This window comes from Pongo pygmaeus, chromosome 14 (assembly GCF_028885625.2).
Source record: "Pongo pygmaeus isolate AG05252 chromosome 14, NHGRI_mPonPyg2-v2.0_pri, whole genome shotgun sequence".
NCBI classification, from domain to species: Eukaryota; Metazoa; Chordata; class Mammalia; order Primates; family Hominidae; genus Pongo; species Pongo pygmaeus.
Genome location: NC_072387.2, coordinates 105567879 through 105589614, shown reverse-complemented (window position 1 = coordinate 105589614; position 21736 = coordinate 105567879). Strand labels below are relative to the sequence as shown.

At 40.1% G+C, this 21736-nt stretch overlaps 1 protein-coding gene across 1 annotated transcript in view; it reads right to left on the bottom strand.

Moving 5' to 3' along the window:
• Positions 1-21736, bottom strand: part of DNAJC3 (DnaJ heat shock protein family (Hsp40) member C3) — a 109347-nt gene that overhangs the window by 63314 nt on the left and 24297 nt on the right. Inside the window, exons 2-4 of the mRNA XM_054447363.2 lie at positions 15984-16094; positions 2039-2163; positions 165-239 (exon numbers count right to left, since the gene is read on the bottom strand). Coding sequence (XP_054303338.1) covers positions 165-239; positions 2039-2163; positions 15984-16094 — 311 coding nt within the window. The remainder of the gene's footprint in view (positions 1-164; positions 240-2038; positions 2164-15983; positions 16095-21736) is intronic.

Sequence of the window (21736 nt, the reverse complement as noted above, 5' to 3'; positions counted from 1 at the left end):
CGATTTGTGATTCTTAAATACATAAATCTGGCTATTCTCTATTTACTGTCTAAGACTATTGACTCTTAGCTAGAAAATTACTATTAACTGTCATAATATAAAAATGGTCAAATATGTTCTCTCAAAATAACATCTTCCTAGAGTCAAATACAAATTGAACTTACCACTTTTTTAAAATCATCTTCTGCTTCATCAAGTTTTCCTTGTTTGAGTAATAAGTGACCTCTCTGTAATCTTGCCTAGAAAAAAAGGGGGCAGGGGATTATCTTGAATATTACAGATTTCTAAATCTTTTTTAAACACGAAGAATAAAACTAAATAAACAAATTATTAATAAATATTTATTTTTCCAATGCACATCTGACTTGACACCAAGAATAATTCCTGGAACCAATGAATGTGTATAATTTTTCTTCAAGTATGCTTCCTTAAAAATACTTTTTGTTCTACCCAAGAAAACTGAAAACATTTCCACACAAAAACTTGTACATGTATGTTCACAATGATCGCCAAAAAGTGGAAATAACCCAATTCCCATCAACTAAGTCAATATACAAATAAAATATATCCATATAATATTACTCAGCCATAAAAAGGAATGACATATTGATATGTGCTACATGAATGAACCCTGAAAACACTATGCTAAGGGAAAGAAGTCAGACACAAAAGGCCAAACATTATACGATGTTACACTATATGAAACAAATCTATGACAAGTGGTTGCCAGGAGCTAGGGGAGCAATGGGGAGTGACTGCTAATAGGTATAGGGCTTCTTTGGGGGTTGATAAAAGTGTCCTAGAAGTAGCTCATGGTGACCACTGCACAACTTGTGAATATACTAAAAACCACTGAATACTTTTAAAGGGTAAGTCTGATGGCATATAAATTATACCTCCATTTTTAAAAATACTTTTTGCCCTACAATAAAAGTTGTGTAAGTTGGGACTTTACCAATGCCTCTTCCCTTTTAACAGGCACCAGTTTCTCCCCCTCCATCTGATATTCCTCTTCTTCTAATGTGTATAATCCCATTTCTTTCAAGAATACCAACTCTGGATGACCAATGAAGCTACATCAATATTCCACTTAACCCTATATACATTACTTTTACAGTACATAAAATTTTCCTAACCCTGTTAAATTCATCAACACAATAAAAAGCAAGATTAAACTATCATAAAAAAGCCACTCCAACTATCATAATACTAAGAAAATGAGCCATTTAACCTTTGTGAAAGGTTGTGCTTGCTTAGCTGTGTAAGATAAATTTGAAAAATATTTGAGATTTAGGAATTCCATCTTAAAATATTAGTAATATTTCAAATCATTCACCCCATATCTAATCAGTTATCTCAAATCCTTCTCAAAATACAGTAGGAAATAAATAATAAATGGCTATCAAATTAATTCTGAAACCACCTAATTGGTCAGTGGTTGTCAATTCCACCTCTGAAAGCCCCACCTGAGTTCTACCTCATGAGTCCCTCCCTGTTCACACATCTGTCACAACCTTGACGGTGACCTGCCAATCATCAGGATTTCCTACTAGGCTACAAGTTTCTCCACCTCTGAAGCTTGTGGATTGGTTCCAGGGGATGTCTCTGCTAATTTAGCATTTTATTGTTACCACAAATCATAGCCCAATTAAGTAATCCCCACTTTATTCTTCCTGGTACAGCCTTAAGTGCAACTGCCTTCAGTCACCTGATAGCCTCTTCATCAACTCATGTCTCAGCCTCACATCTTGCCTCACACTCCATCCTCCACATAGATTTGTCTTTCTAAACCACAAAGCTGACATCACTGCCAGACTTCTGAAAAAAAAAAAAAAAATCTAATGTACCCGCTGTTCTCTTTCACACAGATCTTTGATTCTAGGGACTTTGAATTTCTCTTGTTCCTCAGTCCACTACATCACTGTAGCTTTGATCTCTTCCAGCTATGTCTAGCATGCCAGTCGTCACCTTATGAAACAAATTATCTCTCCCCAAGTTCTGTTAAGTTCCCCTTTAAATAAAGTTGAGATATACTTACTGCAGTGAAGTCCATCTTCAATTGAATCACTTTAGTTAAATCAGGAAGTGCAGCTTTTGATTTGCCCATAGCTAAAAAGACAGTAGCCCTCCGATAATAAGCAATATAGTTATCAGGGTCACCATCTGAAAATTAAAATAATATTACCTCTTAGTCATTTATTCAAAAATTAAAAAAAAAAAAACAAATCACCTGGACAGTATCAGCATTTGCAACTCTACTAAGATGGACATTAAGAAAAGAATCTCATCATCAAAAAAGAGTCATGTTGCCTAGCAAGATCAGTGCAAACAGACCTAGAATACGGGTCAGCAAACTACAGCCCGAGCCACAACCAACCCACAGACTTCAGTTAAGAATGTTTTTTACATTTCTTAAAAGTTGCCCAAAAAAAGAAAAAACAAAAGAAAAATATAAGACTGTGGCCGCAAAGCCGAAAATACTTGTCTAGCCCTTTAAAGTTCGCAAACCCTTGGTCTAGAATATTAACTATATTCAACTTATAACCTTTTTGGTGGGGGGAGGGGGGGTGGCAACAAGGTGTCTGTCACCCAGGCTGGAGCGCAGTGGCATGATCATGGCTCTCTGTAGCCTTGACCTCCCACGCTCAAGCAATCCTGCCACCTCAGCCTTCTGAGAAGCTGGGACAACAGGCGTATTCCACCACAGCCCGCTAATTTTTTTTTTTTTTCATTTTTTGTAGAGAGTCTCACCATGTTACCCAAGCTGGTCTTGAACTCCTGGGCTCCAGCAATCCTCCTACCTCAGCTTCCCAAAGTGCTGGGATTACAGGCATGAGCCACTGTACCCAGCCTCAACTCATAACTTTTATAAGTATGCAATTCAGTTTGTCTCTGTGGAGATTTTCATAAGTGAAATACTAAGAATGTGGACTATGCACATTAGTGTACAGGGTTTTAGAAATGTATAAACCTCTGACTAAATTGATATATTGAATGTATAATCTCTGCTCCCTCACAAACTCCAACTAGAACGGAGGTGAAGAAATAAAGGTACAAGGACAAAGGAGGAGAACAGAAATGAGAGTGAGACTAGAGAAAGGGACTAGAGAAGTTAACATTTTAAGGAAAGCAGACAGATAAATTAGGTTTCTGAGCTAATTTTACTCTGCTTATTAGCACCTGCAAAGTAGAGAAAAGAGCGGATTCAATCAGAAGCAAATCTGCTGCAGAACAATCCTTCTAAAAAGCAATTTGGAAATATAAGTATATAAAGAATTCTAAAACTTACCTTGACAAAAGCCAGCCATCAATCTTTTAAAAATAAAAGATTTATCTACTCAGGTGTTCATCATCATAAGATATACAATTAAACTCCCTAAAAGTTCTACTCCTAAAGTTCTTGTCATTTGGAAAACATTACAATAGAAGAATCTATATGGCAGGACAGTCCATAATCATTCAAAATTATGGCTGTGAACAGTTGTTAATGGCATTGAAAATGCCAGGGGAAGGTGGGTCAGAAAAAGAGATTAGGCTATACAACCAAACATGAAAGAAGACATACAAATGGCCAATGAGCACATGAAAAGGTGCTCACCATCACAAGTCTTTAGGAAAATGCAAATCAAAACCACATTGATCTGCATTGGGGAACAAAAATACCAATAAAAACTAAAAAAGCAAAACCAAAAAAAAAAAACAAACCACATTGAGATACCAATTCACACCCATTAGGATGGCTATCAGGAAAAATAAAAAGATAAAATAACAAATGTTTGCAAGGTGTGGAGAAACTGGAGCACTTGTGCGCTGTTGGTGGGATGTAAGATGGTATGACACTGTGGAAAACAGTAAGATGATTTCTCAAAAAATTAAATGTAAAATTGCAATGTGGGCCAGCAATTCTACTCCTGTGTATATACCCCAAAGAAATAAAAGCAAGGGTCAAACATGCATTCAAATACACATGTTCATAGCAGTATTATTCACAATAGTCCAGAGGCGGAAACAACCCCAAAGTCCATCAGTGGATGACTGGATAAACAAAAGGTGGGATATACCATACATACAACAGGTTATTCATTCAGCCTTACAGAGAAATGAAACTCCTAGGTATGCTACAACATGGATGAACCTTAAAAACGTTATGCTAAGTGAAATAAGCCAAGACACAAAAGGAAAATATTGTATGATTACACTAATATGAGGTACCTAACATACTCAAATAATAGAGACAGAAGGTAGAGTAGTGGTTGCCAGGGGCTGGTGTAAAGGGTTAGGAATAGGGCCCTATTGTTTAATGGATGCAGAGTTTCAGTTTGGGATAATGAAAAAGTTCTGGAAACGGATAGTGATGACTGCACAACAATGTGAACACACTTAATGCCACTGAACTGTACACTTACAAATGGTTAAAATGGTAAATTTTCATACATTTTACCACAATAAAAAAGTAAAAATATGAACCAGTCAGAAAAAAAAAAAGGTATTTTTTTAAAAAAGGAATTGGGTATTTTAACAATTAAAAAAAACTTCTTTTTCTTAAATCTAAAAATAAAAATATATGATCCCAGCTAAGCGTCACTAACATTTCTTTACTAAATAATTTCCTTTAGGAGGCAAGGACACGAGAGCAAAATCAGTGGCCTGAATATAGGCTATTTCTTACAAAATACTGTAATTAACTTGAGGAAAGAGTAGGAATCAGAGTAACTACATTTAGAATATGCTTGACATACAGTATTTTTCAGTTCAGTTTATATTTTATTTGTAAGGTGCAATAAATTAAAATTTTATGGGTTTGGTTTGTGAACTGGCCATAGAATGATTTCATACCTAAGAATTACTAACATTTAAGTGGCGCACCAGACAGCAGAAGGAAGTTCACTGCATGTCAACAGTGCCTATCCAAGCAGAGAGATGGGGTTTCTTCTTTCTGCAGTCCATGTATTCCAAAATGTTTCACAATACATATGCATTACTTTTATATTCATTAGTTTTTAAAAAAACTTAAATTATCCATGGCTTATTCACACTAAGCAAACAATAATACTGGAAATACGATGATTTAAGGCCTAAAGTATACAACCCCATCAATTTCATATGTCCAAATCCTACTCAATCTTTGGAGCACAGCTCAAATGACTTATTTGACTATACATGGAAAAATAAACCTTTCCTTCTCTCAAATTCCATAACATTCTATAATACATATCCCTTACTGCACCTAACACTAAGCACTGATTATTAATTATTTACACACATTTGGCCCTCTGTATCCATGGGTTCCACATCTGTAGATTCAACCACCCTGACTGAAAATATTAAGGAAAAAAAAAAAACTGTGTCTGTATTGAACATGTACAGACTTTTTTCATTATTCCCTAAAAAGTACAGTAAAACAACAATTTACACAGCATTTACATGGTATACGGTAAACTATATTAGATTTCTATTTGGAAAAACCTGACCATTCCAATCCATGAAGAAAAAATCTCCACAGACGACTGTGTATGACTTAACTTTTGTATTAAGGATCCCATCATACACAAAAATTGTCTACATACAGTATTTCTGGAGTGTTCACTTTCACTAATTTTACTGTTCAGTTTTTAGGCATTTTAAGATAGGAAATGGAATTGGAACCCCAATTTATAACACCAAACCTACAAAAATAAGGAATCTGTTGTACTATAAGATATATATTTGGTCTTCTTCCAGCTTCCTGACATATAGCTCCCACAACCTGTGGATCTCTGGAGTGATTACTTTTTTTTATACTAATGAAATGGCTGGTAGCTGGGCACCCCTAGATAGTTTCAGGATGGGAGCTGGTTGCCAGGGGAATCTACCAGGTGAAAAGGTTGGAACTTTGAGTACTCTCTACCCTCCTCGGGTTGTTCAAGGTTGAGTTGGTTACCAATAGCCAATGATATAATACATCATGCCTAAGAGATAAAGCCTCGGGTTGTTGAAGGTTGAGTTGGTTACCAATAGCCAATGATATAATACATCACGCCTAAGTGATAATGTGTACACAAAAACCTAAAAGGACAGGGTTTGGAAGAACTTCCATGCAGCCAAAAACATGGAGGCTCCTGGAGGGTGGTACACCCAGAGAGGGCAAAGAAGTGCCATACCCCTTCCCATATGCCTGGCCCTATGCATCTCTTCCATCTATTTGGTTGTTCATCTGTATCCTTTGTAATATCCCATAATAAACCAGTAAATGTAAGTGTTTCCCTGAGTTCTGTGAGCTGCTCTAGCAAATTAATTGAACCCAAGGAAGGGGTCATAGGAATCCTCATTTACAGCCAGTCAGTCAGAAGCACAGGTAAAACAACCAGGGCCTTATGAATGGCTTCTGAAGTCAGGAGCGGTCTCGTGGCACTGAGCTCTAAATCTGTGGGATCTTAGGCTACCTCCAGGTAGACAGTGTCAGAACTGAACAGAATTAGAGGACATCCAGCTGCTGTCTGCTGAAGAATCTGTAGGATTACTTGGTGGAGAGAAATTCCCACACATTTTGGTGACCAGAGGTCACAGAAGTATTCTGCACTGTGAGAATATAATAGGAGAAACTGAATTTTTTTGTCCACTGAGAATCAAATGACAATAGTTTAACACATGAATCAAGAATCAATTTTCTGGCTAGGCACAGTGGCTCATGCCTGTAATACCAGCATTTTGGGAGGCCGAGGTGGGTGTATCACTTGAGGCCAGGAGTTCGAGACCAGCCTGGCCAACATGGTGAAACACCGTCTCTACTAAAAATACAAAAATTAGCCAGGCATGGTGGTGCACACCTATAATCCCAGCTACTCCAGAGGCTGAGGGAGGAGAATCATTTGAACCCAAAAGGTGGAGGCTGCAGCGAGCTGAGATCACACCACTGCACTCCAGGCTGGGTGACACTGCGAGACTCCGTCTCAATTTTCTTAGAGGCATGGGGTCACCTGCACGGTAAATCAAAATAGCCTTCCCTGGTTCTTCATCTTAAAATACCAACAGTTCCTGGAACTAGAGTCCATTCCTACATCACTGTGCATGAAGTAGCAAGTGAAACAAGAATCGGTTTAGAAATGCATGATTAGTTTTTACCAATACAAGATTGGATAACCTTGAAAATAAGTATTTTTCCTATTATCCATCCAATACATAATATTGTTCATTATGTAAATTATTTGCAAGTCTACATGTGGAAATACTATATTTCATTTTAAACCACCTAATTCAAATCCTTATACTAGCTCATTACAAACTTGAACATGGGAGATGGATTTAACATCCACCCAGAATCCTAGAACTATCAAACAATTCCAATATGAGAAAATTAGCCAGAATAAAAGAATACAACTACTATCTGGAGAAAACACATCAGAAAGCCAATTACAAATGATGCTGTAAATGGTGGTAGTGAGAGGCACAGGAAAAACACGCTGGACTGGTGTATTAGTCGGTTTTCATGCTGCTGATAAAGACATACCCAAGACTGGGTATTTTTTTTAAAAAAAGAGGTTTAATGGACTCACAGTTCCACAAGGCTGGGGAGGCCTCACAATCATGGCAGAAGGCGAAAGGTACATCTTACATGGCAGCAGACAACAGAGAATTGAGAGCTAAGCGAATTTATAAAATCTTCAGATCTCGTGACACTTATTTACTACTGTGAGAACAGTATGGGGAGAACCACCCCCATGATTCAATTATCTCCCACCAGTTCCCTCCAACAACATGTGGGAATTATGGGAGCTACAATTCAAGATGAGATTTGGGTGGGGACACAGCCAAACCATATCATCTAGATACGGAAAATGTTTTATTCGTGCTCTCAGCTCACCCAACTAAACTCCTTCATTCAACAATTTACTGAACTTACCACACATTAAAATAGTAGCATAGCTCAGAATCTTTTGAACTGGAATATCACCTTCAGAAAGTTGCTAAAGCACTTTTTGTTTCCTTTTGTCTAAATGTAAACAGTAATGTTTGTCCTCATTTCAGAAGTGAGGCTGAAATGTGATGACAGCACCATAACAAGTTTAAGTGATATAAAAATCTAGAAATGGATTTTGTTTTTGGATTCGGCAAAACTATGTAAGCGTTGTGCTAGTTAGTTTTCTTACCAAGCAAATGAAGAAATCAATCACTTCACACTGCCCACCATTTAATCTACCACTTAAGACATTTGTTTGTGCCAGATATACCTAAGACCCTCTGTAAAGTCTATTAAATTTAGGGTTTCAGATCCCAGGATTCATTATCCCCATAGTTGTTTTCTGATAAACGCACATCTCTTAAGAGTTTCAAAAGGCCACAACACCCCATCACCACCTACTGCATAATCCTATTGATATGGGAGGGGGGCAGGGAAGTGCTGAGTAGAGAAGGATGGGGTCCCTGGTAGGGCTGCACCCCCGGCCTGTGCCCACAGACCTAAGTGAGAACAGGCACTCCTGTTTTCATGCCCAAATGTTGCATTTTCCGAGATCACTCTGGCCAGCCACACACCCCATACTGTGCCCATATAAATCCGGGACCTTAAGCAGACACAGACACAAACAGCTGGATGTCTAGAGGAGAAGAAGGGCATACCAGCAGACACTGGCAGAGCAGCGACGGCAGAACAACATGGATGCCGAGGGGAGTTCAGCCAGGAGTGGCCACAGAAGAGTCTGGCTGCTGGGCGGACTCCAGAGGAAGACCACCTTACCACTCCATCTCCCACTTCCAGCTCCCTATCCATTTCGCTGAGAGCCACCTCCACCACTCAATAAACCTTGCATTCAACCTTCCAGCCCATGTATACGATCTGATTCTTCCAGTACACTGAGCAAGAACTCAGGCTGTCACACTGGCCCCATCCTTGCAATAAGGCAGAGGGTCTATTGAGCTGACTAACACAAGCCATTTGCAGATGGCGTAGCTGAAGCAGCACACTGTAACACACACCCACTTGGGCTTCAGGAGTCCTAGACATTGCCATGGGGCCGGAGCCCAAAAGCACTCCCCACGGCCTCTGCACCTGCCCATCTGCATGCTCCCAGTAAGGGTTTGAGCAGCGGGGCCCCGAAGACGGAAGCCACAACCCTGTCGCACGCCCTGCAAAGAAGATATGAAAACTCTCCCATTTCACTATGATAGAAAATTTAAACTTTATTTTCTGGGGATTTTTTGTTTTTCTTTTTGTTTTTTTGAGGCAGAGTCTCACTCTCGCCCAGGCTGGAGTACAATGGCATGATCTCAACTCACTGCAACCTCCACCTCCCAGGTTCAAGCAATTCTCGTGCCTCAGCTTCCCAAGCAGCTGGGATTACAGGCACCTGCCACCATGCCCAGTTAACTTTTTGTATTTTTAGTAGAGAGGAGGTTTCACCATGTTGGCCAGGCTGGTCTCGAACTCCTGACCTCAGGTGATCCGCCCACCTTAGCCTCCCAAAATGCTGGGATTACAGACGTGAGCCACCACGCCCAGCCTTAAACTTTATTTTCTATAGTTTGTTATGAACAATGTGTTCTACATGAACTAAAATGATAAATGGTCTTCCTAGAAATCATGATGTGTGGCCGGGTGCAGTGGCTCATACCTGTAATCCCAACACTTTGGGAGGCCAAGGGGAGCAGATCACCAGGTCAAGAGATCGAGACCATCCTGGCCAACATGGTGAAACCCCGTCTCTACTAAAAATACAAAAATTAGCTGGGCATGGTGGCACACGCCTATACTCCTAGCTGCTCGGGCTGCTTGGGAGGCCAAGGCAGAATCGCTTGAACCCGGGAGGCAGAGGTTGCAGTAAGCCGAGATCACACCACCGCACTCCAGCCTGGTGACAGAGCAAGACTCCGTCTCAAAAAAAAAAAAAAAAAAAAAAGAAATTATGATGTGTATCCCATCTGAGAGTCACTGCTACTTGCCAGATCACATTGAACAAAATGACGCTTTATTTTGGAGACAGGGTTTCACTCTGTTGTCCAGGCCAGAGCACACTGGCGCCATCAGCTCACTGCCTCCTCAAACTCCTGGGCTCAGGCAATCCTTCCACCTCAGCCTCCCAAGTAGCTAGGACTACAGGTGGGCACTGCCATGCCTGGCTAATTTTTTTTTATTTTACTTTTGTAGAGACGAGCTCTTGCTATGTTGCCCAGGTTGGTCTCAAATTCCTGGCCTCAAACAATCCTCCTGCCTCAGCCTTCGAAAGTGCTCAAAGTGCTAGAATTACAGTCGTAAGCCACCACACTGGCCTGTTATTCATATTCAGAATGCACTAGCAATGATTTACATTCTCCCTTTACTAAATCACACCAACAAAAATGCCATGTTTCAGCATCACTGATTTACACCTCTTGGTGAACACAGTAACATTTTACTGGGAATTTTGGGAAAGAGCTGTCTCAAAAAGTCTTGTATTGTAGTGAGAAAGCTAAAAAAAAAAAAAAAGGAGCAGTTATTTAAAATGACTTTAATTATATACCATAGCCCTCGATGTTTCTAATAAATGTGAGACTAAGAAAACAAACAATAAAGTATAAAATAGGTAGAAAGTATATACATTTCTGCAAACATTCTAATGGTAGTAGGTAAGAATAAATACTTTAAGACACACTTTTTCTAAGACAGTAACTGAAAAGAATTTAAATTCCCATGCTGAAGCACTGAAGACAGCTTGAATCACCAGAAAAATAGTGGACTTAGTAACGATGTGGTCACACAGTAAATAGCCCTTAGTGAAAAATCTTGTGCAAATTATTGTGCAAAGTAACCACTATTTCTTAAGGTGAGTTAGTCATCGAAATGCAAACTTCCTAACAGAAATGTCACATAGTTAAGAAACCCCTGTTATTATAGCAAACCTGTTTTTAGAAAAGCATTAATTTTCAGAGACACAAAAATTATATTTCTACATTCTTTACATATCCTACTGCACCTTTTTTTTTTTTTAAAGAAAAAATCAAGACAGAGAAGGAGAAAGACAGAGTCTCACTCCATCGCCCAGGCTGGAGTGTGGTGGCACAATCATAGCTCACTGCGATCTCCAACTCCTGAGCTCAAGCAGTCCTCCTGCCTCAGCCTCCTGAGTGATTATACATTATTTTCAAAGAAATATTTATATTCATTATTACCATCTGATCTTCACAAAAATTCCTATGGGTGACACAGTGAAAACTGCTGGGAACTTGCAGGTAACTTTTTAAAGTGTGCATTTTCTTACATAACCGGACCAATGTCACAGGATTACCCAGTGGCAAGGCCAAGATTAGAATCTGTTTCCCTTTTCAAGGTAATCCACAAAGCCATATTTTCTAATACCTTCACAGAGTACAACGATAGAAGTTCTCTGTATATTTATACAGCAGGCTACTGCAATGCAACTATTTATGTTTCACCTGACATCCCAACAGGTACCAGCTACCCCTACATTCCAAGGTGAGATTTCTAGGGTCACTTGGAAAAGTTTGTAAGTGTCCTCTTTGCAGGACAGAGTAGACTGACTGGTGTATCTGACTCATCCCTGAAAACTCTAAATGGCAAGAGACTAGCAGGCTCTCTGCTCTCATAAGAAGGAAGAAGGGGTTGCTATTTGGACTGTCCTCTGTCTACAGACATGGTCAAGGCAAAGAATACATGTATGCTTCTCACAGACCAAAGAGAGCTGGCTTGGGTTGTCTTAAATCTTGTCCACAAGGTGACTCATGAAGAAGTCCTTTGCATTTCCATAAGACATTTTAGAATCAGCTAGTCAATTTCAATGAAATAAAGTGCTAGAATTTGATTAGATTTCATTGACTCTGTAGACCAATCTGGGGGCCACTTGACATCTTTACAATATTGAATCTTCCTATTCATGAACATGGTATATCTCTTCATTTAAGTGTTTCTTACGTTTCTTTTAACTATTTTCGTGGTTTTCAGCAAAGTGTTGTTGCACATCTTTCATTAGATTTCTTCTTAGGTGTTTTTTATATTTGTTTATTGCTAATATAGAGAGACTCTGTTGCTACAAAAGTATGTTGAATTTGTTATCTAGTGAGTGGCCTTGCTAAATTCATTTCAGTTATGATAGTTTGCAGATTATTTGTGTATCATCAAGTCCTCTGTGAATGACAGTTTTATTTCTTCCTTTCTCAATCTTTATGCCCTATTTCTTGCCAAATTACAGTGGCTGGGCAATTGTATTCGTTCGTTCTCACACTGCTAATAAAGACATACCGGAGACTGGGTAATTTATAACGGAAAGAGGCTTAATTGACTCACAGTTCAGCATGAGTGGGGAGGCCTCAGGAAATTTACAATCATGGCAGAAGGGGCAGCAAACACGCCCTCTTCACATGATGGCAGGAAGGGGAAGTGCCGAGCAAAAGGGGGAAAAGTCCCTTATAAAACCATCAGATCTTGTGAGAACTCATTCACTTTCATGAGAATAGCATGGGGGTAACCGCCCCATGATTAAATTAACTCCCACTGGGTCCCTCCCACGACAAAAATAAGTACAACTATATTTTCCCCCATGATTAAATTACTTCCCACTGGGTCCTTCCCATGACAAGATAAGTAAAACTATAATTTCCCAATAACATAATCTTATATATGGAAAATCCTAAAGAATCAACACCAACACAAAAATTATTAGAGCTAATAAACACGTTCAGCAAGGTTGCAAGATAGAAAATTGGTATACAAATTGCACTGGCTAGGCCAGGCATGGTGGCTCATGTCTGTAATCCCAGCTCTTTGGGAGGCGGGTGGATGACTTGAGGTCAGGAAGTTCAAGACCAGCCTGGCAAACATGGTGAAACTCCATCTCTACTAAAAATACAAAAATTAGCTGGACATGGTGGTACATGACTGTAACCCCCCCTACTTGGGAGGCTGAGGCAGGAGAATCGCCTAAACCTGGGAGATGGAGGTTGCAGTGAGCTGAGATTGCACTACTACACTCCAGCTTCCTGGGTGACAGAGCGAGACTCTGCCTCAAAAAAAAAAAAAAAAAAAAAAAAGCATTGGCTAGGACCTCTAGCAGAATGTTGATTACAAGTAGTAATAGTGGGTATCCTTGTCTCATTCTCAATCTCAGCGGTGGTGAGGTGTGGGGAGAGCTATCAATATTCACCATAAAGTATGATGGTAGCTATAGGATTTTTGGTGTACTCACCAATACAGATTCCCAAACTGTTTAAAAGGTGCTTTTTCTTTCAAAAATGGTGTTAAATATTTACCAAATACTTCTTCTGCACCTTTGAAATAATATTTTTCTCCTGTAGTCTTTTAATGTGATGACTAATACTGACTTTTGAATGCCAAACCGAATTTACATCCTTATAACAGAAACAAGTGGTGTGTGTATGTGTTTGTGTGTACAAACATAATATGTGGACTTCTTTAAACTTTAGATTGATTTGCTATTATGTTTTTCAGAATTTTTGTATTTATGTTCATGAGACTTTCCTATAATATTTTTATTGTAATGTTCTTACACTTGGAAGAATGTGTATTCTGTAGCTGTGTGCAGGTGTTATGTGTATTTCAATTGGGTCAAGTTAACATCTTTACTGTTATTCTTGTCTGTTTTCCTATATATTATTGAAAGAGGCTAAAGCCTTCCACTGTAATTATAAATTTGTTATTTCTCCTTTTAGTTCTGTTGATTTTTGTTTTATGTATTTAGTGGCTATGTTATTAGGCTTATACCCATTTAAAATTGATATTTTCTCTGGTAGAGTGAATCCTTTATTAGTGTGGAATGGCTTTCTCTACTACTCACAAAGGTATCTTTTTTTCACTTTTCTCATCATTTTTCAACTTTTCTATGTTCTTATAATTATGCCATGTCTCTTGAGTAGAGTTTTGGTTTTTCGTTTTTTTAATTTTGAGATGGAGTCTCACTCTGCCGCCCAGGCTAGAGTGCAATGGTGCGATCTTGGCTCACTGCAACCTCTGTCCCCGGGTTTCTCCAGTCTCGGCTTCCCAAGTAGCTAGGATTATAGGTGGCTACCACCACGCCTGGATAATTTTTATATTTTTAGTACAGACAAGTTTCACCATGTTGTCCAGGCTGGTCCCAAACTCCTGACCTCAAGTGATCCACCCACCTCAGCCTCTCAAAGTTCTGTGATTACAGGCATAGGCCACCATGCCCAGCCTTGAATAGAGTTTTTTAATCAAAAAAATATGTTTCCTATGAGTTCAGAGAGCTAATAACATCTGTAATAAAAATCTGAGTTTAAGAAAAAGCATAAAGAAAAGTATGACAAACCAAAACCTAACTAGGTTGAGTTTATATAGTAAATTACAACAATAGGATGATAGTTTTTCTGGGAGCACAGCTGTATCTTATTAAAAAACACACCAGCTGGGCATGGTAGCTCACACCTATAATCCCAGCACTTTGGGAGGCTGAGGCAGGCAGATGGCTTGAGAACAAGAGTTTGAGACAGGCTGGGCAAAATGGCGAAACCCAGTTTCTATAAAAAAAAATACAAAAATTAGCTGGGCATGGTGGCATGCACCTGTAGTCCTAGCTACTCAGGAGGCTGAGGTGGGAGGATCACCTGAGCCCAGGAGGCAGAGGTTGCAGTGAGCCAAGATCACGTGACTGCACTCCAGCCTAGATGACAGAGCAAGATCCTGTCTCAAAAAAAAAAACAAAAAACAAAAAAAAACACCACCCTCGGTTGTTAACTAGACACTCTCAACCATTCAAATCAAGATAAAAATATATAAGTAAAGAACTCTGAGGAAAGTTAATGTCAAAAAGTCCCAGTACAAAAGTTTAGCAGTGACTCGTAAGGAAATCCAGGCCAGGTGTGGTGGCTCATGCATACAATCTCAACACTCTAGGAGGCCAAGGCAGGAGGACGGCTTGAGCCCACGAGTTTGAGACCAGCCTGGACAACATAGTGAGACCCCATCTGTACAAAAATATAAAAAATAAAAGTTGTAAAAAGTAGTTGGATATAGTGGCACACACCTATAATCCCAGCTATTCAGGAGGCTGAGGCTGCAGTAAGCCATAATCACACCAATGCACTCCAGCCTGGGTGACAGAGCAAGACCCTGTCTCAAAAAAAACAAAACAAAAAAAAAAGAAAGAAAAGAAAAGGAGAGAAAATTCATTAAGCCTTCACTAAGAACCTATTTATTCTGGTCATCTCCCTGCTTACAGTCCTAACAGATGAACAGCTGCACGACAGTTGATTCTACAGACAGACATGAGTAAGAAATAAGAAGCAACAGTATAAATGAAGAGCAGCTGGGGTCTGACCAATACTGAAGAGGCAATGAACTGCAGCATCTCCCAAGGATATCAAGTAAACATATTGAAAACCCAAGTCACCAAGAAAATTAAACTGCATTCAGTAAAATCTGTTCAAAAAGTAAGAAGCTGGCCGGGTGCAGTGGCTCACGCCTGTAATCCCAGCACTTCGGGAGGCCGAGGCAGGCAGATCACGAGGCCAGGAGATCGAGACTATCCTGGCTAACACGGTGAAACCCTGTCTCTACTAAAAATTCAAAAAATTAGCCGGGAGTGGTGGCGGGCGCCTGTAGTCCCAGCTACTCAGGAGGCTGAGGCAGGAGAATGGTATGAACCCGGGAGGCAGAGCTTGCAGTGAGCCAAGATCGTGCCACTGCAGTCCAGCCTGGGCGACAGCGATAGAGCAAGACTCCGTCTCAAAAAAAAAAAAAAAAAAAAAAAAGTCAGAAGCCAAATAATACACTGAGAAAAGCTGTTTGTCAGAATTATCTTGAATTATCCTTGGTAGTAGCAGGCCTCACTAACCTTCAAACTTCTCTCATACATTAGATGCACATACATTTAAGTGTTATATATTTATTTTATCAATCTATTTCGCTCAGAATCCCACAAATATATTTAAATGTTTTATTTAAACATGAAATAATGTTTATTTTAAATGTTATTAAAAAAAGAGCTATTACTAGAATTCACTAAGACAGGCACTGAGTGATTTGGTTCCATGATACAAACCTACGGCAGCATGAAACTGAGATAAAGCATCAGCTAGCTGTCCAGCTGCAAGTAATTTCTTGCCCAATTCAAGATGTTTCTCAACATCTGCATTTACTCCACATTCAGCACCTAAAAATAAAATTAAAAACAATCAGTTAACTTTCCACAAACCAAGATTTAATTCTAAAAAATATAATATTAAAAATAGTTATCTGTCTCAGTCATCTACTCAGATGAGAAAAGTCACAGAAGCTGAAAAATGATGTAAAGAACGTAACATAAAATACAAACCCTATTTCATTATATGGAGCACAAGACAAAAAATGTACCCATCTTGACCTAATCAGTCAAAAGAATGTAACCAGTCTAGAAAATAAAGGGAAGTTGCATAATGCAGAAGTAGTAAAAATATTTTGAATAAGAAAATGAAAATTGTTTGAAGTTAGAATCTCACCTTCAATGAACATCATAGACTGTTACAATATTTAAGTATTTATTAAGCACCTATAATGCACTAGATACTATTTTAGGTATCTGCAATAAGTGAGCAACATTAAAAAACTCCTGCCCCTCATACCCTCCTGGCGCCTGATGTTATCGTGGGAGGAGATAGACATGATAAATAAGTAAATTACGTAGTATGTTGGGTGAAAAGTACTGTGGAAAAAGTCAAGCCATGTGAAGAGGTAAGGAGTTCAGGTGACTTAGAGTACTAAATAAGTGGGTAAAGGGCAGGCCTTCTTGAGAAGCTGACCTCTGAGCAAGACTTGAAAAAAATGAGGAACTCACAATGCGGACAGCTAGGAAAATAGCTTCCAGGAAGAGGGACCAGCAAGGGTCCTAAGTCCAGAGCATGCAGATATGTTCCAGAAACAGCAGAAAGGCCTGGATGGCTGCAGCAGAGCCAAGACGAAGATAGCAGTATGAGGTCAAAGAAGTAGAGGACCTGACTACAGCTTTGAATATTTACTTGTCTTAAAATAGGGTACTGTGGAATCAATAACATGATCTGATGGACTAGGCCAATTACCAATATGTTGCCTCTCCGCTCTGAATTCATCCTTCGGTACCTGCACTGCAATAAAGGCCTGGAGTTTGCAGGCATTTCCTCTTTACAGTGAGTATAATGTTATGCTTTGTCAGTACAGGGCACTGAAGCAACACTGCAGAAAGGACACTTCCTAGTTCTGCTTGCTGCATTTTACTGTCTTCTGGCTCCTGCTGCATGGTCTGTCATGGGGTGGAATTCCTGCTGCATGGTATGTCATGGGGTGGACTTCCTGCTGCATGGTATGGATGAGGAGGACATCCAGGGGTACTTAGCCATAGCTGTATGCCCAGGGGTCCAGTTCCTCAGTGATCTGGCAACCTCAGCCCACACACTCCAGATTTCACACCCACAGAAGCCACCTGGACTCCCTTCGTAGACAGGCTGACCAGCATTGGCTTATCTATACATGAAAGGATTGTTTTCTGCTTGCCAAATTACTATGGACCAGCCACACAGCAATCTTCTCCACCAGCAAACCTGGGCTACAGCTATACCTTCTCCAATAAGATCTAAACCCCAGCCTGGTAGAGGGGACCCCTCTTGCAAGTTGGTCCTTCCTTGAGGCTCTTAGTCCTAGAATATCCGTTAGAGTTCTCTTTACATCTTTAGTTACTCTCCTATCACAACTTAACAGTTCTTAGATTAAACTTCCCCTTTCTAAGTAACTACATGATTTCTGTCTCTCCTCAACGGACCGTGAGTGACACACAATCGGTATTGGGAGCAGTCCTAGGAGACAGGCCCACAGAGATGCAATTCGAGGACTGGTTTGGTCATGGCCTTGGGCTTCAGTGCAGTGCTAAGTTCCTCGCCAATGGGAGATGAAATGCTAGTAATCTACAGTAGGTATTGGAGTCACAATTAACTAAGCTATCACTTTGGTTGACTGTAATGAAGTACTGAGGAACATGTCTTAGAAGCCCAAGTGGCTGCTGCAACTGACCATAATGGCAGAAATTATGAAAATAAGGACTGTGATGTGGGGTGGGTTCTTTTGAGAGCACTAGAGCAGGGTCCCCAAGCCCCCACCCATGGACCAGTACCAGTCCATGGCCTGTTAGGAACTGGGCCACACAGCAGGAAGTGATCGGCAAACCAGCGAGCATTACCACCTGAGCTCTGCTTCCTGTCAGATCAGTGGAGGCATTAGATTCTCATAGGAGCACAAACCCTACCATCAATTGCGCACGCAAGGGGTCTAGGTTGTGCATTCCTTATGAGAATCTAACTAATGCCTGATGATCTGAGGTGGAACAGATTCATCCCGAAACTATCCTCCCCCTACCCAACCCGGTCCATGGAAAAACTGTGTTCCACAAAACCAATCCCTGGTGCCAAAAAGGTTGGGGACTGCTGCACTGGGGCACCTACAGGGAGAAAATAACCAGCTCAGATCCAACTTTCAGATCAAGTCATGGTCTTAGAGCTGATTTAGCTGAAAATCAAATATAAAATTTAATTTAATTATGAGGATTGCTGAATTAAAACAATAGCTGAATTCATGGTCTCACCAAGTTTCTCCTGTGAAAGTTAGGGGACAGATTAGTAAAGAATGGAATCCTTAAATTTGGAATGGGAATATTTATTTGGACCCAAATGAAACTGACCAACTTGAACCCCCAAGTCCTTCTGAGTCTCCCTTACCAGAAGTAGTTTTCCCCCCTTGTCTGAGGAGATGACTCTTCCACTGCTTAAAAACCTGAGGACAGCTTTACCCACAGTGGATGCATTAAAAGAGAATGTTCAATCCTCCTCAAGACACACCCTAACCACTGCCATTGTCACTAACCCATGTCAAATTTTGGCAGGCTCCAGAAGAACAGGTATATACTATGACCCAAAGGAAGTAGCTGAACACACCAAAAGATCTGCTGATAAACTAGCAGAATCCCACAGAACATGTATGGCAATGGATTCTAAAGGTGCTAGACCAGGAGGGTGAAATATAACACTACATTGGCTCTAATTCATTTATATGTACACACTTATAAAGCAGAGGTCGACAAACCGTTTTTTGTAACTAAAGTTTTACTAGAATGGGGCCATGCCCATTAATGGATGGGCCATATTGTCTATGGCTGCTTTCACACTATAGCAGCAGAACAAGAGTTGTTGTGACAAAACCCATATGGCTTCTAAAACCTAAAATATTTACTATCTGACCCTTTACAGAAAAGGTTTGACTACTTCTATACTAGAGATCCCACAGATAATGTGTTAACTCACAAAACTGGAAGTGGCTTTAACAGCTTACTTGATTGGCTGACTGAAACTTGAAGTTTAATTTAATTAAACATTAATTATATTAATTTAATATTTAATAAGGCTGAGGTTCCAAAGTTTCCCTAGCATAGTAAGAGAGAAGGATCCAAAGGTTTAGAGAGATAGGAAGGTTGGACTGGATTTATCATTTGTTACCTACACACTAAACTGCCACTTATGTCCATGAGAGGGCCTAGAAAACACTCCTTTTACTAAGACATTGAGAAACCTATTAGTGGCCAGGCGCAGTAGCTCACGTCTGTAATCCCAACACTTTGTGAGGCCAAGGCAGGAGAACTGCTTGAGGCCAGGAGTTCAAGAGCAGCCTGGGCAACATAATGAGACCTCATCTCTACAACAATATAAAATAATTAGCCAGGCATGGTGGCACACACCTGTAATCCCAGCTATTTAATACTTGAGGGGCTGAGGCAGGAGGATGGATCCTTTGAGCCCAGGAGTTCAAGTTTGCAGTGAGCTACGATCGTGCCACTATACTCCAGTCTAGGAGACAGAGCACACCTTGTCTCTGAAACAAAATTTAAAAAAAAAAAAAAAAGAGAGGGAGAAATGTATTAGTGAAAGACCACCTACAAGGTTTTCAAAATTCTTTTCACTCTCCTTTGTAGGACAGGTATGACTACAGGAGGATATTGAGATAAGTTGAATTCAGTGGGGATGATGGGATTTTGGAGTTGCACAGAAACTTAAGCAGCAGCACTGAACCATGAGAGACTGAACCATGAGGTGGGCACATCAATGCAGAGGCTCTTAATAATCAGGTAGATAAAACGACATACTCTATGGATGGCACTCAACCTCCTTCTCCATCATATCTAAGCTTGTGCAATGGACCCATGAACAAAGTGGCCATGGTGGCAGGGATGGAGATTATGAATGGGTTCAAAAACACAGATTAAGCCAGGTGTGGTGGCTCATGCCTGTAATCCCAGCACTTTGGGAGGCCGAGGCGGGCAGATCACCTGAGGTCAGGAATTCAAGACTAGCCTGGCCAATGTGGCAAAACCCCATCTCTACTAAAAATACAGAGATTAGCTGGGTGTGGTGGTGCATGCCTGTAATCCCAGCTACTGGGGAGGCTGAGGCAGGAGAATCGCTCGAACCCGCGAGGTGGAGGTTGCAGTGAGCTGAGATCATGTCACTGCACTCCAGCCTGGGCGACACTGTGAGACTCTGTCTCAAAAAAAAAAAAAAAAAAAAAAAAACACACACACACACAGATTAGTCCGTTCCAAAACTGAAAAAACTGATCTGGCTAAAGCTACTGCAGAGCATCTGATCCGCCAATGCTGGAGACCAACACTGAATTCCCAGTATGGCACCATGGGTGGGAAAGAGACAGCTGGCCACCTAGTGGCAGATAGATTTTATTTGGTTCTCTTCCATAACGGATCCGTTTCTCATATTCCAGATATGAATTTGCCTGCAATGCTTCTGCCAAATCCACCATTCATAGACTCACAGAATGTATTACCTATCATTACAGCATTCTATACAGCACTGTATCTCCTTAAGGAATTCACTTCATAGCAAAAGAGGTGGATAATGTGCTCATGACACTAAGATTAACTGGTTTTACCATTACTCCATCATGTAGAATGGCTTACTGAAGACTTAAGTAGCAGTACTAGTTAGGAGACAAAAACCTGAAAGGATGGGGCTCTGTTTTACAAGCTGCAGTTTATTATTTCAATCACAGACCATTATATGATGCTATCTGCCCACAGCCAGAATATGTCAGTCCAGGAATCAAGAAGTAGAAGCAGGCATGGTTCCTCTCATTATTATACCCACATAAGCCACTTGCAAAATTTCTGTTTCTAGTCCTGGCAACTTTGAGCTCTGATGGTTTGGAGATCTTAGTCCTTAAAGGAGAAATGCTTCCAAAGGGGACACAACAATGTTTCTGATTAACTGGAAGATGAGACTGCCATATGGCCATTTTGTACTTCTTATGTCACTGAAACCAACAAGCCAAAAACATTGGTTAATCTACTAGTTGGAAAAATGAATCCGAATTACCATGGGCAAACAAGTGTGCTATTTTGCAATGGAGGCAAAGTAGGATAAGTGAAACCCAGAAGATCGTCTAGGGCGTGTCATACTACTTCCATGCCCAATACAAGGTTAATGAAACGTTACAGCAACCAAAAAACAGAGCAAATAAGACACAGTCCCTTCAAGAAGGAAAGTTTATGAGTCACTCAATCAGGTTAAAAAAAAAAAAAAAAAAAGCCAGAGTAGCTGAAATTCTGGCAGAAGGCAAGAGAGGTATAGAACAGGGAGTAGATGAAGGAAGCCACATATATCAACTACCACCTCAGACCAGTTACAGACACAAGCTATGCAGTAGCTTTGCATATTTTCTCTTTGATTATATACATGTTTATTTGCATATACAGTCAATCTTCATAATTTAGATTCTGTATTTGTGAAT